Here is a 17417-nt window from a genome sequence, read left to right as displayed (position 1 = left end):
AAAGTGATCCATCATCAAGATGAGGAGTGCAAGAGAATAGAGAAATTTTTGACACAATCAACATTTCTCTATTCTCTTGCACTCCTCATCCTGATGATGGATCACTGTGTGTGATCTGAAACGTTGATGCTATAATTTTTTGACACAATCAAGTTCCAAAAAATCTTTGATGTAAAATATGAATGGCTGAATCACTAACTCCATGTGCCACTACTAGGGATATAAATCTTGCACACTAAACAACACGATCAAGTGCAATTGCATATAATAACATAGCCGAAGCAATAAATGTATTAAATCACCTAATTTAACTATTATTTAATTATATTGAAATAATCCATTTACATCACTCATGTTTGCATAAAACATAACAACGTAGGAATGAAGTAAATAACCATAGCATTAAATCTTTCACATAACATAATTAGAGATATATCCAAATATCGGATAATTAGATATCATCATACAAAATATTGTCATCTCAAAATAACATCATCATGCAATATGCTCAATCGAACCTCATAGTAGTCTAACATCTATGATACTAAAATCAAAGCATAACATCTGACCCTCAGGTCATCTCAAATGTAAAACATAACATGAGTAACATGTATCTCTCAAATCAAAACATAACAAGATAAATATCCATAACACATAACCAATGAATCTAACATGGACAATCCATTTCTAATTATTTAAGTATTTAATAATGGTAGTTTACACAACATGAAAAGACACTTAAAACACATAAGCGAATGCAATAATAAACATGACTAATCATTGTTATAGGAACCTAATTCAGTGTAGCACAACAATAGTACATAGTGCAATCTCTACACACATATCAAGCTAATCACAAAACAACATCATGATACCACATTGATCCTTGTTAGCACTGGCACAGACCTTAGTGAACCATAAATCACATCATAATCTCATAAATCAAGCATAAGCATAATCAAAGTAACTGATAGAGTAACATAAATCCAATCACCTCAAGGGTGTAGACCACTCATGGTCCCAATCATAATCCCATCTCAAGGAGAGATCAATAAGGTTGCATCCATCAAGATGACTTAAAAAAATCAAATGGAAGAGGCAATACAAGAATGTAGATCCAACCTTATATAGCTAGTTGATTGGTTTACTCATGTATTTGGTCAATACTAGGCCAAACATATCATTTACAATAAGCTTTCTTAGTCAGTTTATGGTTGAGAAAAGAAGAGTGCATTGGAAAATGACTAAGCATGTGCTACCTTATTTGCATGGCATAGTTGAGTATGGGATCAAATATGTTCAAGGAGAAGGAATCAAGTTGATAGGTTATATTGATGTAGATTGGGTAGGAAGTACAACATACAAGAGGAACACTTTAGGGTGTTGTTTTAGTATGGGATCAAGATTTGTCTCTTAGTTTAGTAGCAAGTAGAAGTCTATGGCTCTGAGTTCTACAGAAGCAAAATACATAGCAACTAGCATGGCGACATGCCAAGCCATATAGCTTCAAAAGTTGCTAGTAGCCTTGTTTGATCAAAGGATTAAGAGTAATGTGATGGATTGCAATAATCAAAGTTCCATCAAGTTTTTTGAGAGTCCAATTTTTAATGATAGGTTTGGAGATATAAACATCATATATCACTTTATCAAGGATTGTGCATAGTATAGGATTGTTTAGTTGAAGTACATACCTACAGAGGAATGGGTAACATACATTCTCACCAAGGCATTAGGGAAGGAAATATTTATCTTCTTCAAAGATAAGTTGGGTATCATGCAAAAAAAATTCCTCGCTAAGAGGGAGTGTTAGTTTTAGTTAGCTTGGATAGTTATGCATCCATATGCAATTATTTAGTAAATAATTATTTTTCTAACAAATTTACAAGAGTAGGGAAAATTATTTGTTAATTAGTTGACCTCTTTTGGTACAAACTAGAAACATATTTTGTTATTGGTTGTTGGGTTATTTTTAATCAAAACTGTTGATTGAGAATCAATCTTGGTCATTGGTTTTCCAATGAGTGTAGTATAAAATGGGATTAGGGGGCATTTGGGGAACATAATCTTGAGAAGAATTTACATTGATAGAAAATAATCTTACAGTAGAGCAAGGGCACTTTGATAGTGTTGGGGATAACATTGGAAGAGTTTCAATAGGAGGAATTGAGAGATTGTAGACGTTCTACCATTAAGAGGCAACAAATTTTGTAACTCTTAATTTGCTGAAGTTTAATATATTTCTCATCTACAAAATTGATTTTCCCTTAGGGGTTTTAGAGGGATGACTTGTCCAAAAATATTTTGTCATTGTATTACATATTTCTTTCCGTATTTTTATTGGTGTCATTATTAGATGTGAATTATTTTGTAGTAGTTAAATAATCTTTATAAGATGGGAGATTAATAATCAATTACTGCAATAGAATTTTCAAAGTTTACAAATCCTCTTCTAGCTCCATCTTTATCTTATTTATAGCTTCAACATGTTCATACTTGGACATTTTGCATTGTAGCATTATCTTTCTCCCTTCATTCCAAGTAGCCAAAAGTAATTATAAACTCGAGACCATAGAGAGTTTGTTAATCATATTTATCTTGAGGAGGTTTTGTATTCCTAATGTTCAATAAGAGATTGGATTACTTCTTCCTGATCACCATTTTCTATTGTGTGTGTGTGTGTATATATATATATATATATATATATATTCACATCATTGATTATATCATATAATATGTATATATTATATTCATGTATATTTATATGGATTAAATAAATAATATATAGTTTATATAACAGAGTTTAATTTATTTTACATTGTAGAGTAAAAAAATATTTCTTTAATAAATAAACTAATAAAAATAATGTATATTTATTAGTACTTGCCGGTAGGCTAAGTACTATTGTGATACTTTTTAGATTTTATACTTTAACTAATGATTAAATTTTTTGATTTCTACAACTTAAAAATTAATTGATTTTAAATTTTTTTATCGAACTAATATGTTGCATAGCATAGATGCATGATTGTTAACATTTCAATTTTAAGAAATTATTTTTCTAAGATTTGATTGGTTAAATTCATTTAGCTCTTATATTGGTAAGTGGATTGTAAAACTAATAATTTTTAAGAGTTAGTTTTTATTAACATGAATATGATTCTTTAATTTTTAATAATTTTTATGTAAATGCTTTGATTTAATTTTTTTATATGTTAATATTATATATTTTTATTATATAATATTTGTCATTCAATTAGAAATAATAAAAAGATATCTTTTGTATATTATATAATAGTTTAAGAAATACTATTATATATTATTGTATTTGTTGGAGGCACATACTATTGCAATCACTTCTGCATAACGAGTGATTAATTTTACCTACTTCAACCAATTTAATCTTTTGATTGTTTCTAATGTTTATATGTCAAATCTTGAATGAAAAATATTTTACTTTAGTTTGATTAGCTCATATTATTTGAGTCTTATAGGAGCGGATTTCCAAAACCAGTACTCTATATTTAAGGATGAAATATATATAAACTATGAAATACATAAGACTTATATCAAACTCATAAAACTTATCAAATAAGTTGGTTAGCTATAATAGTTACATATTATAAATTCAAAAATATCTTTATGATTCTCAGAGGCACCTTAATTGTAAATGACCTGGCAGAGTTGTCACGAATCTGCTTAAGGCCAAGAATATATACAGAATCCTTGATTGTAATACTGATATTATTGATCATGTCAATGTTGTTTGGTACTCTTCTTATGATGCTAATGTTTGGAAAAAATACTTTGATATCTTGTGGAAGAATTCTATTGAGCCTAAAATTAGATGCTTTAGATGGTTAGTCATGTTGGACAAGCTGCCTATTAAGAGAGATTTTTCGAATTCTGATTTTTGTAATTTATGCAGAGTTCCTGAAACTGGTAGACATATTCTTTTAGATTGTACTTTTGCTAAAGAAATATGGAGAATATTTGGCATTGTTTATCCTATTGATGTTAATATTCTTGATATTATCATTGGTCATATTAATGGTCTTCCTAAAGATAAAAATTTATTTTGGAATATATTGTCTTCTAACATTCTCTGGTAGATTTGGAAGTGTAGGAATGAGTAAAGGTACCAAGGTAAGCCAAGGGATCTTACTGAGTTTTTTCAAAAACTCACTTATTTTAAAATTTCTTTGCAAGTGCAACCTAGTATGCTAATCGAGTGGGACAAGATGAGAAGGTTCCTTCATGATGGGCATGCTACTTTTTTCTACTATGAGTTGAAGCATGGATACCAATGGCGTAGAACCCTGGATAATCTACAAGCTTTTGAGCAAGCTTGCATTAGGCTGAATAGAGAAATCAGTAAGAAAGTGAATGCTAGAAAAGAAGATTTATTCAGGCTGATGCAGATTCAAGAATGTAAAAGCGTCATTTGGATGGAGGCTCCCTTAGGTTGGACTGCTTGGGTGGTCAATTACTATGATGTTCTTAGTTAGATAGTCCTTCTCCTCTTTTTGTTATGTTGTACAGCTGAGTCTGTTCTTCCTTAGTGAGGCTTGGCCTCCTTATTGATTTTTGTGGTGGTACTTTGGTTGCTTTGTATTTTCTAAAACTCTTATATCTAATAGAAAAAAAAAAATCTTTATGTTAGAATATATGTAGTTTGAATGATAATTGTTTTTAATCTTAATAATTTAAAGAGAATAAGTGGATTCTAACATTACACTTATATGATATATTTTTTTAAAATTAAATTTTATTTAGAAATTATTATTCTTCAATTTTTTTATATTGGTAAATGGCTGAAGCCTAGATTAATTTATTATTATTTGTTAAAATTTGAATTAATTGTTATTATATGTTAAGCGAAGGTAGATTTGAACCCAAGACCTCCCACATGAGAGGCTCGCAAATTATCATTGTGTTGTAGGCTTTTGCCTATTATTCTTCAAATTTTAATATGTATGAAAATAGTTTTTTTTTAAATCTTAAACAAATATTGATTAAATTTAATTTAATTAACATCATTATAGCTCACTATTAAATTTTTATTCTCAAAATAACTTACCTCGACTCACTATTTTCTAACTACTAAATTTTTAATCTTAAACTATTATAAATTCCAACAAATACAAGCCACTATGTGGCACTTGTTATTATTAAAATATTATTATTTTCATATTTTAATATATTTTTAATATAATATTATCAGTTGACATAAATACAATAGAACATATATATTAATAATTATATTTATAAATAAAATTTAAATTATAATTATAATTAATATCATTATAGAAAACTATAATTATCTTGATTAATTAAATTATTTTATAAATTATAATAAATTTATTAAATTAAAATTATATTTATACAAAAGTTAATGACAAGTACTAAGCCACTATGTGACACTTGTTAATATTGAATATTTGATACTAACAAATATCAAATATCTCATGCTAACTAATATTAGATATCCATTACTATAGAATAACCAATAATAATTAATATCAATTAATAGTACAATTCTTTTTGATGGGTAATAAAAGTCTCACAATTTAGCACTGTATTGTAGGTTTTATCCTACCAATATTTGTTACTAATGGTTATTTGATAATAATTGGTATCTATTTCTTCCATTAAAAATTGTAGTTGTGGGATTTGTCTGAGGATTGCTTTAGGATCAATAAGGATGTGTTAAACCTAGAAAGTTAATACAAATAACCTATTTAGAAGTTTTTCATTGTTGTTAATACATTTTCCATGTGGTTGACAGTTTTTTTTTTCCACCACTACCAATTATGCCTTATTTTGAATTTAATAAATTATTATTATTATTAACTCTCAACTTGGTTTATGACTGAAATCATATATATATATATCTTTTAAGTAATTTTACATTGTTTGAATTTGAAAGCCACTTCATATAACTATAGGAAATCTAAAAAATTAAATTTCATAATGTTTTGACCAAGTTATGGTGGTTAGGTACATAAGTTTGTATATGGTTAGAAAGTTGTAGTAAGAAAGTAACAATTTATTGCTTACTTGAAAAAATTACAAAAAATATGTGACAGATCCAAACATGCGTCCTCTATTTTTTTAAAGTTTCATAATGTTTTATATATTTTGACTGTAATTAGGATGGTCTAATATGCACTTGAATTTTATCCCTTTTCTAAATAAAATAGCACCACTCCAATAACTTTCAAATTTTCACTAAATAGTTTTTTTAAAAGAAAAAAAAAAAGCAACGTAAAAGTTATAATCAAATTTCTATAAATTGTTTTCTTAAGTATTTCTTAAATAATGTAAATAACCTATTCAAATTTTCATGTCATGTTGTCTAACTCTATTTTTCTAAATTTTGATTACCACTTCAAGGCCTACTTAGGTCCTACCCATGATCTTGGACATACCATATGTAATACATCATTTAAGATATGCAAAAGAGAAAAGAACCAACTACCCCATTGCACTTCAACTTTCAATGAATTTCTCTTGTATTTAGGGTTCAAAATGAAATATTTATCACTTTAGATTTATGAAGTTTGAGGTTTAGAATCACATGTATAATAATAAGTTAATTTCAAATTAATGAATATGTTCTAAGGTATGCAATAAAAACTTTAAAGACCAAAATTAATAAATGATGACAAAATACATTATAATACGATCATAATCCCAATTTATAATAAGTTTATACTTACTTTATATTTATTGTAATTTAAATTTATGATCATATTATATACTTTGTCCTCGATAATTAATTTTAATCTTTTAAAATTCTTATTTCACACCTTGTATTTGTCGTAGGCAATATACTATTGCAATCAGATTAATCGTGCCTTATTTCAACCAATTAAATTTGATTATTTTTATTTTAGATTTTGATGTTTCATTTTCCTAATGCATATATGTGAAATTTTTAATTTTTCATATCAATAAAATTATTTTACTTCTATTTGATTGGCTCATTTATTTGAGTGTTATAGGAGCGAATTTTCAGGAACCATAACCCCTTTATTCAGGCAATATTTTCGTAATCACAAATTTATTAAACTATGAAATAAATTTTAAAAATAACTTGAAATAACTTTTAAAAATAAAATGATAATTTCTGCAATATTATAATTTTCAAATCTTTAATAAAATATTAAATAAGTTATATATCAAATACTATCACCAAATTAAAATAATTAACTTTAATGTACTATCTATCTAATTAAACTATAATTAATAACTTCAATGTATTATCTATTTAATTAAACTATAACTATTAAGTTTAATGTAATAATAGAATATTAATTATATTATATTAAATATTGTTGTCAAATTATAATAATTAAGTTTTGTATACCATCTATCTAATAAATTACAATTACTAAGTTTGATATCATATTAAAATAAAATACCATCATCAGATTATAATTACCAAAAATGTACTATATATCTAATTTAACTATAATTGTTAAATTTAATTACTATTATTTAATTAGACTATTACAATTACGGCAAATACAAGCCACTATGTGACACTTGTTATTACATAAAAATAATCCAATCTAAATAAACATAAAACATTTAAAATACAAATTTATAATTTTTACCATTACAAAAGTCCAATCTAAACTGAACAAATATTCATTTAATTATAAATTCTACCAATAATATACATATATAATTCGCTTTTAAAGAAAAGATAAGAAGTAAAGAACTAGCCACCCCATCCACTTTTAACTCAATTACAGTTTAGTTTGTATTTAAGATTTGAAATGAACTATGTATCACCTTAATTCTAAAGAGACCTATAATTGATTAAGGGCCAACATAAGTCTTAAGGTGGATTCTTCTTGCCTATAAGCTCGCTGAAATCCAATGTACTCTCAAAATTGTTTATTGGGACGGGGGGATGGGGCCCTTAAGATGATGGCAAATAATTAAAAAGGAAGAATAAAACGGAAATGGGTCGGCTCTTAAAAGATGCCGAGCGAGTATAAAAGCAATGGGGTTATTGCATAAACAAGGTAGAGGCCGTCAACCGAGTGTTTTGCTTGTCTTTTGTTCATCATTAAAACGAATACGAATACGGATACGGATACGGAATGGAAGGAATGTCCTGCTCTTCGCCCTCGCCCTCGCCCTCTCCGCCGCGCCCTAGGAGGGGCAGGGCAGTGAAGGCCAAGCTTGCCCCCAACAAAAATGGCGCTCTAACAAAAACCTTACAAGATAACGCCACCTCTTTGCCGGACCATAGCAAAACACAAGTTAAGGAAGAAGAAACAAATACTGGTGGGGAGGGCAACGTAGAAGAGGAAGTTGGTGAAGGCAGTGATAATGTTGATGAAGAAGAGGAGGAGGAAAAGGAGAAAGAGAAGGAGAAAAAGGTTCAATCTGGAGCAGCCCTACCCTCTTATGCAGAGGTATGCATGCCATCTTCTACCTTTTGCTTTTTCATATACAATTGAATTTTTAAAACCAAATGTTTAAATTTTTTTTTAGCAGCAAATATTTGAATTATCATCTAGATTCGCATAGGGTATTGTAGGGGATTATGACTCTTTAATTTATATTGTGATTCTTTGTGAATCATTCCATCTGCTTGATTGAAACAGTAGATAAATCATTTGCTTTAACATCAACTGTTTTGTTTTTATTTTATACATTAGACCTTTTGTAACAACTTGAACTTGTCGAGAGAATTCAATGAATAAGTTTTCACATAAAACATCTGCTGCTTTTTTAAATGCTAAAAAATTCGGACTGTTTTGTATTTTTGCTTTTAACAACTGGTTTTATCTTTTTTAAATGTTAAAAAAATGGTTCCATCGTATTATACATCTGTTTTTTTTTTCCTAGCTGATAAAAACTTGTAGTGCCTACCCTTAGTTCACATTTTGTTTTAATTGCCAAACTCTTTTAGGCCAGTTTTATACTTGATGTTTAGTAGCATTACTTTCAGATTATCAGATGTTGTTTTACACTCAATTTATTATATGATGAGATTATTTGGTACTCTATATTTCATGCATGTATGATGATTATTCAATGTTTTCAATTATCGATGATGATTAGTTAGATGGTTTATTATCACATGTGCTTCTTTATGGATACTTACCCCATACTGCATGTGTATGGTGTGCGTGTTTGTTTTTTTTATGTATGGTGTTTCTGATGTGGTTAAGGAAGGGAGTCGTAGTCACCTGCTAGTCGGGATCTACACGATGCACCACTTTCTGCCATTGTCTGTTTAGCTTAGAATATTGTGTCTGTACATGCATGAATTTTATGCAGGTTGCAGGTATCGAGTATCGACTTCCCTAAATTGCCAGGATGAGCGTACCCTATCGCATTATCTCAATGGTAAGAGAGGGGAGATAAACTCTTAAGTCCAAATCCTAAACCCTTTAGCCAATTGTCCTAATTGATAATTAGGGCAAGTATCTGAGTTAAGTACCCTCCGAATGCATCAAATGATGTTATTTCGTGATTATAACCCTTTTGTTTGATTTAGTATGTATTTTTTTATGATGGGTTTTCGTATGTTGCTTTATGAGTCCTTGATGTATTTTCTATTAATTAAGTTTAATTAAAAGGATTAATTAATGATTTAATTTAATAGAAAATTATTATGATATTTTAATAATTGATTATATTTAATTAATTGAGAAATTAATTAAATAAAAAGAATTAAATTTGGAAATATAAATTTTAAGTATAATTTTAGAATGTGATAATATTTATTTAATTTAATAATAATATATATTTAGAGTTCGTTTTTAAATAAATGCTAAATATTATTATAAATTGAATTAATAAATATTTTATCAATTAAAGTTTTTTAAATAAATTAAAAGTGGAAAAGATATTAAATTATTAAAGGTTTCTATATCGCATGATCTAAGCATGAGTTTAAATATAAAAGAAATTAATTAAAACGATTAATTAATAATTTAATTTAATAGAAGATTATTATGATATTTTAATATTTGATTATATTTAATTAATTGAGAAATTAATTAAATAAAAAGAATTAAATTTGGAGATAAAAGTTTAAGGATAATTTAGAACATTATAATATTTATTTAATTTAATAATAATATATTTAGAGTTCATTTTTAAATAAATGCTAAATATTATTGTTATTTAAGTTAATTAAATATTTTATCAATTAAGTTTCTAAAATAAATTAAAAAGTGAAAATATATTAATTATTAAAAGTGTAAGATTGCATGATGCGAGCATGTGTTGAAAATAAAAAAATTAATTAAAAAGATAAAATAAGAGGAAATTATAATGTTATTTTAATTTCATAAAGTGTGCATGGGATTAAAAGTAATAACGATTAAAAATAGAAGTCAAGTGGAATATTAAATAAAGTTGTTTAATAATTCAACTTAATGTGCATGAAAAGATGAATGCAAAATAAAATAAAAGATTAATAAAAGATAATTTTGAGTTAACTCAGTTGAGCAAAGAGTCCTCTCGAGTGAACACACAATTAGTGCCCCGATTTAAGGAGAAAACTCCTTATCACAACTTTGGGGTTCATTTTTGGGGGACACGAATTTGGACCGTGAATTTTGGAGACAGGAATTTTGGAGAGAGTTTTTGGAAGCAAATTTCAGAAGGAGAATTCTAGGAAAGATTTTCAGAAGAAAGTTATTGAAGAGGAGCGAGTTCTCTTACAGATTTTGGGGATTGCGTATTAGCATCAGGTTCAGGTAGGGTCTGGTATTTTGACCCCTAAATGATTTAAGAAATTTAATATGTTCTGTCTACTTCGTGATTGTAAGAATCTTGTCTTCTTGAATGTATCATTTATTCGTTCTGGATCTTTTGCTATTCGATTTCATTTGTAATCTAGATTGAAAAACTGTTTAGGAACATCCTTCAACAAAATTAAATCGGGATTTAGAATTGTATTAAAATAGAGAAAAGAGAGAATTGGTTTGCGGAGAGTTTTGAGATTAAAAAGAAAATTCGTAGGGTTGGAATTATTTTCTCTATTAGATTGCAATTGTTAATGTTTAAAAAAAAATTAAAAAAATCTTAAAAAGAAATTCGATTGGTTCGATTTATTCCCCTATCAGATTAAATTGTAATCTTTTATATATAAATAAATAAAAGAATAATATATATATATATATATATATATATATATATATATATATATATATATATATATATATATATATATATATATATATATATATATATATATATATATATATATATATATATTATAATAATAAACCATATATTATTAAACCTTAATCAATATTGAAAAGAATTGTGTGTTAAATTCAGTTTATTTAAAAATAAAATTAAAAATTAAAAAAAAAAGTTTATAAAATAAATAAATTTATTTTTTTACTTTTTGCAAGCATAATGATAAAGTAAATTATAAAAAAAAATTATATATTTTTTTAATAGGAGTGGGGAGGGGTGGGAAACCCCACGCACCCCCCCGTACCGTTGTCGGCATCCTTTATAAGGGGCTGCGACAGCAGGTACACTGCTGCTCGCAGCAGCAGTACTGCTGTCGGCGGCAGCAGCGTACTCTGTCACTGCAGCGTTGAAAGCCGTGCGGGCTATAAACGCAGGTTGACATTAAATTTTTTTTAAAAATTTATTATTTTTAAAATTATAAAGATTGGTAATAGTGATTTTAATATATATTAATTTTAAATTAATATTTTTAAATAATTATAATTATTAACAAGTTTAATATTATTAATAAATTTTAATATTAGATTAAATATTATATTGATAAGTTTTATTTATTAATTTAAATAATAATTCATTTTAATGTAGTTTTTGTAAATGTTAATTTATTAATTTTTGGTTAAATATTAATAAATTAATAATTAATGAAGATGTTAGATCATTAATTATTGATTATTTCAATTAAAAGTAGTTTAATTAAAATAATTAATAATAGATATTATTTGATAAAATTGTAGAATTAAATTATAGATTTAATGGAAGTTATTATAGAGATGGGTTAATTATAAGAGTTAATTACGAAAACTTATCACTTGGAATGTATATGAAATTGAAACTTTACTTTTAACCCTAATGTGTATTTTTTTAAATCAAATCCAAAATATGAGCTGTATTGTTTTGTTATACTGTCTATGCTTTTGGGGTTTTTGGAGATTGTCCTAGCGTTGACCAGTTTAGGTTGTTACCAGAGGCTCGGAGATTATGTGAATGTGATGTTATGATGATTTGGTCTCGATCTTTCTTAACCCAACCATGGTAGTGTGATGGAGTGCTCTATGACATGATTGTATTTATTGTTTGTTATTGCTTCCAGTTTCCTGGTGTGAAGCTGAAGTGTATGTATATAAGATACCTAACTTAACTATTTTTGAGTCATCGATCAGTTATATTTGATAACCATTTTTGAGTCATCGATCAGTTATATTTGATAACCATTTTTGAGTCTCGATCAGTTACACTTGGATTGCTTTCGGTCGCTTGAGAGGACTGAAGTGTTTGTTAAGTTTTTGATGATGTCATGTGTTGACTTGACCATTTTGGAGTCTTTGATCAGTATTTTGATTTATCATTGATGCCTTCAGTTGCTGATAGAGAACTGTTGTGATCATATGATTATTATTTGATGCTTACCTGTTGCTCATGAAGAACTGATGTAATTTTGTGGCTTATCTTTTATGATGTTTTTCAGTTGCTTGTATAGGACTGAGGTGATTTTATTATGATTCTTTGATTTGTGATTTCATAAGCCTAGGGTAGGTTATCTATGTGTAGTGTCGGGAAGTGGCTTGCAATGGGGATCGGGGCCCTAAGAGGCTACCTGGAGTAACCCATTGTAAGTTGTGTTAACAAGTGAAAACATCTCACCTAAATACTGACTTAAATGAACCTAATAAGATAATTGTATGTTCTCTCCCATGCCTTGTGTGCTAGTACAGGCTAGGATGGGGTAGAGAGAACGCTTGGTTACGACTTTGCATTCCGCAGTATGCCTCGTCAGTACGAGAGGATACTAGTGGCCGCAGGGATCACTAGGGACCCGGGATTCCTAAGGGATTGCTCGGGTAACTTCTACGTGACTTTTGTGATGACACTTTTCCGCTTGCATAGCAGGTTTCCTACGTGTCTTTGTGGTGCCTCTGGGTCTAGATGTCTTTCTATGTTGGAACCTTTGAGTTAGTATACTTTTAGGATTTCCCAGACTTAGAGTGTACTTGTGTTTTGTGTTTGATGCCTTGTTTGGGACTTGAGACTACCTCCTCAGCGCGGTGGAAGTGGACCATTTAGGTTCCACGCGGTCCGGTGGTAGTGCTTTTTACTCTTACCATTGAGATCCGTCTGTGGTCACCGTGGTTGGAGCTTTCTTGGTTGGCATTTACCTTCACTATGTTCTTGGATTATTATGATGGATGGTTAGATTTTATGATAGATGTTTTATCATTATGGATGTATGGATGTATCAGGTATGTTATTAGTTTCATTTATTTTACTGTACTTTGTATCATGGATTTGAGGATGATGTATCTTTATTTTTACATATGTATATTCTTTTAAGCCTTTCATACCCTGTGACATGTACAGTGGATGATTGAGCATTCCGAATTAATTTGCCAAGAGGCATTCGGAAAAAATGTATATTATGGACATTGGACTTTCTAATTATTCTTTCATATGTATGTGGTAGTTGTTAGACTTAGAATTAATTAAATTTAAATGTGACTCAACGTCTTGGGATCCTTAAGGAATGTAACTTGTGATGTATGTTTGTTGATGATTACATGTTATTGCTTCCGCTACTATGTGTTTGATGTGTATGTTATACATTCTTACTTTAAAAAAAAAAAAAAAAAAATGTTTAGCAAACTTAATGAAACTCTAGGTTAATTCTTTTGGATCCCTTGACGGGGCGTTACAAAACTATTGTTTGTGATTTGAATTTTGGACCTCTTGTTCTCAGAAGAGATAGTTTAAACGTATATGTATAATTGACAGAAAGATAAAATGACAATGTTGAAATGATATCTATAGAAGTATGCAATCATGTTCAAAATGAACCAAACTATGGCAAATGCATCTATAATTTGATCATTTTATCTTTGCTGCAATCAACAATAGTAATTAACTCTTACGTTGTATCAAGGATTTGGATATTTAGTACCAATTTTAAAAACGACATCAGAAATTCAAAATATTGATGTTAACAACTGATATTAGCTGTTATATAACTTATATCATTTACTATGAATCTGAATCATGATATATTTATCCCTGCAGTATTATAGTTGTTGCTGTCACTACCGTATGATTAAGTTAATAACTTAATAGTGATATATTTATCCCTGCAATACTATGGTTGTTGCTATCACTACCGTCATGATTAAGTTAATAACTTAATAGTTGTTATGTTGCTGTTATAGTGCTCTCATAATATGATATTGTTAATATTATAATGATGTTATGTTATAGTGCTTTTATGATATATTTAGCAGTCTCAATTAACTAAGGGGCTGGCTAAAAGATGTCAGAAAAGTGGGTTTGAGAGGTCGAAATGCATCCCATGTAACAGGGAAACATTGAAAACCATTGGATACAAAAAATCACTGGACAAAGAAACTATTTATATCTTTTTCTCTTTGGTCTCTTTCACATTTTTAATGTTATCTGTGTTTCATTCATTCTTGGTATTTGCATCAACCACATTTACAAATGAACATTTTTGAATCAAAGATAACCTGCAAGATATTTAACAAATCCATCTGCATCACAATCCTATACATATTGCCAGGACTGCTACTTAATTTGGTCAAAACACAGGTTTTTTTTAAATCTCAAAGAAGTGTACACTTTTTGGCACAGCTTTTGAGCTTCATGCTGCCTCCATCCTGAAGCTATTAAATAATATAAATGCATTTGTCATAAGATAAACACTTGAGACGGATCATTTTAATCTGAAAGTTTAATTCAACATTCCTCTGGACTCCCTCAGAGGAAAGAAGAATTGAGAGTTTGCACTATGAGAATTTTTTCCCTCTCTCTATGCTCGAATTCCAACTAGTTTTACTTTTTATCATAGTCTATGCTTTCGTCTGTGTTTATAATGAATTTATTTATTGTTCAAGATATTAGTCAAGCTCTTCTCCTTCGCTTTGAGTTGATAGAGTATCTGAGGAGGTATTGCTTATCATATGTGGTTTCTTCATATGGTTTCTTATCTTGGGTTTTCTGTATAGCATCTCCATTTTGTTGTTTGTCTGATGTGGGTAATGGATTATGCTTTTTATAAGATTTATCTTTGGTATAAGATTGTAATCATTTCCCTTGCAGATGATCATAGACGCTATATTTTCTTTGAAAGAAAAGACAGGCTCGAGCATTCCAGCAATCATGAAATTCCTTGAAAGTAAGTATCAGGATAGCTTGCCACCCAACTTCAAAAAGAAACTCCTAAAACAAGCGAAGAATATGAGCGAGAAGGGAATGTTGACAAGGATGAAAAATTCTTTTAAGCTGTCAGATGAGTTGAAGAACCAGAAGAAATCGGAACTGAAAAGAGGCCTCAAACAAGTTGTCTCTGGTAAAGGGGCCAAACCATCAAGTGAAGGTGAAAAGATGAAGATAAAATCAAAGAAAGTGAAAAAATTTAAGCAGGAAGGACCATCGAAACATGATACAGAGATGGCTATCAAGGAGAAGAAAGTGATTCCAGCAAAGCGTAAAAAACCAGCCAATTCAGAAAAGGTTACGAAGACTAAACTTGATAAAGCTGCAAAGAAGGCCAAAGTAGAGGAGGACATATCGAAGAAATCAGAAAACGTTACCTCCTCAAAGGATGAGAAAGAACTTGTAAGGAAACGAAAGAAGGTATTGAAGAAAGCATCAGATGCCATAGAAGAAACCCAAAATGCCACCAAAAAGGAGACAGGAAAAGCTTCTGCCAAAGAGAAAGAAGGGAAGTCCTCAAAAGCTTCAAAGCCTTCAAAGGAGAAATCAAACAAAGACTTGGCGCCTTCAAAGAAGACTAAAACCAACAAGGTGGAAAATGTACCTGCAAACAAGCCATCAAAAACAGCTAAAACGACCAAATAAAGTGGACGCTTCAGCCAATTCAAAATCGTTTGTCTTTTTTATCCACCGAAACTCATTGATGTCTAAAGATCTGAGTAGGAATTCAGACCAAGTTTGTTCATAATGGAGCTAATAATTTCTTACTATATAAAGTTTAAATAATCACATTTATGTTTTGGCCACTTCAGTTGATCTATCTTGATGAGTTTTGGTTATATCAGTAAACTAATAAATGACTATAAATATTCCTTAAGACCAAGATTTTGTTATTCCTTTTGAACCAAAAGGATAAAAAAACCTAAAGCTTGGTCCTGTTATTTTTAAAACTGTTGTTGAATGAACTTTCAATTTCTCTGTGTAAGATGATTGCCTGAATTATGCCCGAAGAAATACACTTTCATTTGCAAGGGTAATGTGAGATAAAATGTGTCTTACTCATTTGACTAAGCACAAACGCACGAGGTTGCTCGGTAGTTACTTTCTTTTCAATTGCCACATAAACTTGAAATGCATAATAGCCTTTTTTTTTCTTTAATCCAATAACTGCTCATGAAAAATAGGTTTCTGAACTCTGCTTGTTACATTATTATTGCGGATGAATATTTGGTTACAACTCCAGTTGTAGTTCCCATGCAATATTTTCTCAGAAGCTGCAGAACTTTTATATTAATCAAATCTTTTGAATTAGTCTAATGTGTTGAGATACAGTTTTAGATAGATTTAGTTAGGAGTCAAATCTAACATCTTTTATTTATTTTTAGAGTGGGCTGTTTACTTGCCCTTCTTTGACAAGTCCATCACGAGTCTGAATATGACTTATTTAAAACATCAGCTTAAACCACATTTTAAGTGTTTGGAACTCTTAGCTTGGCTCAGATAATACCGCATGTTGACCTACGACTTATATATATTAGCTACGAATCAAACTTAAAATCCCTCTTTTGTTGTGTTCTACCAACTGAACTAGTAGCCTCTATCTGACCAGCCATCATCAATCAAGTATACATGATTTCCAATACAAAAGTTCTCTGCAGGCAAGATTGTATTACAGTTCTTATTTGAAAGTCTACATCTTTTTCTGCACAAGTATGCTAGAGATTATGGGCATGGTGATATCCTTTGTTTCACACTCTATGAAGTTGTACGTATGATCTTCCGGTGAAATTAAAAATGGGATTCTGAAGATTGTATTCTATTAATATTTTATCATGGATGCACATGTTTTTTCAATTTTAGTTGTATCGGGATGTAGCATCTCCTAAGACGTTTAGCAAGAGGCTGTTGTACATCCCAAAGAATTAAAGAAATGCAGGTTATGTAGAAGTAAAAATATATAC

The 17417-nt window shown here is 29.2% G+C and overlaps 1 protein-coding gene across 1 annotated transcript; it reads left to right on the top strand.

Moving 5' to 3' along the window:
- The first annotated feature begins 8107 nt into the window (after nucleotides 1-8107).
- Nucleotides 8108-16249, top strand: LOC149548149 (uncharacterized). Its single transcript, XM_089794834.1, has 2 exons — nucleotides 8108-8432; nucleotides 15340-16249. Exons 1-2 carry the CDS (start codon nucleotides 8115-8117, stop codon nucleotides 16099-16101), a joined length of 1080 nt encoding a protein of 359 aa, XP_089650960.1. The 5' UTR covers nucleotides 8108-8114; the 3' UTR covers nucleotides 16102-16249.
- Nucleotides 16250-17417: the final 1168 nt, after the last annotated feature.

The sequence above is a fragment of the Cupressus sempervirens genome, chromosome 7 (genome assembly GCF_028749045.1).
Source record: "Cupressus sempervirens isolate cs-2001-9-10 chromosome 7, ASM2874904v1, whole genome shotgun sequence".
Lineage (NCBI taxonomy): Eukaryota > Viridiplantae > Streptophyta > Pinopsida > Cupressales > Cupressaceae > Cupressus > Cupressus sempervirens.
This window is presented reverse-complemented; position numbering and strand designations above follow the sequence as displayed.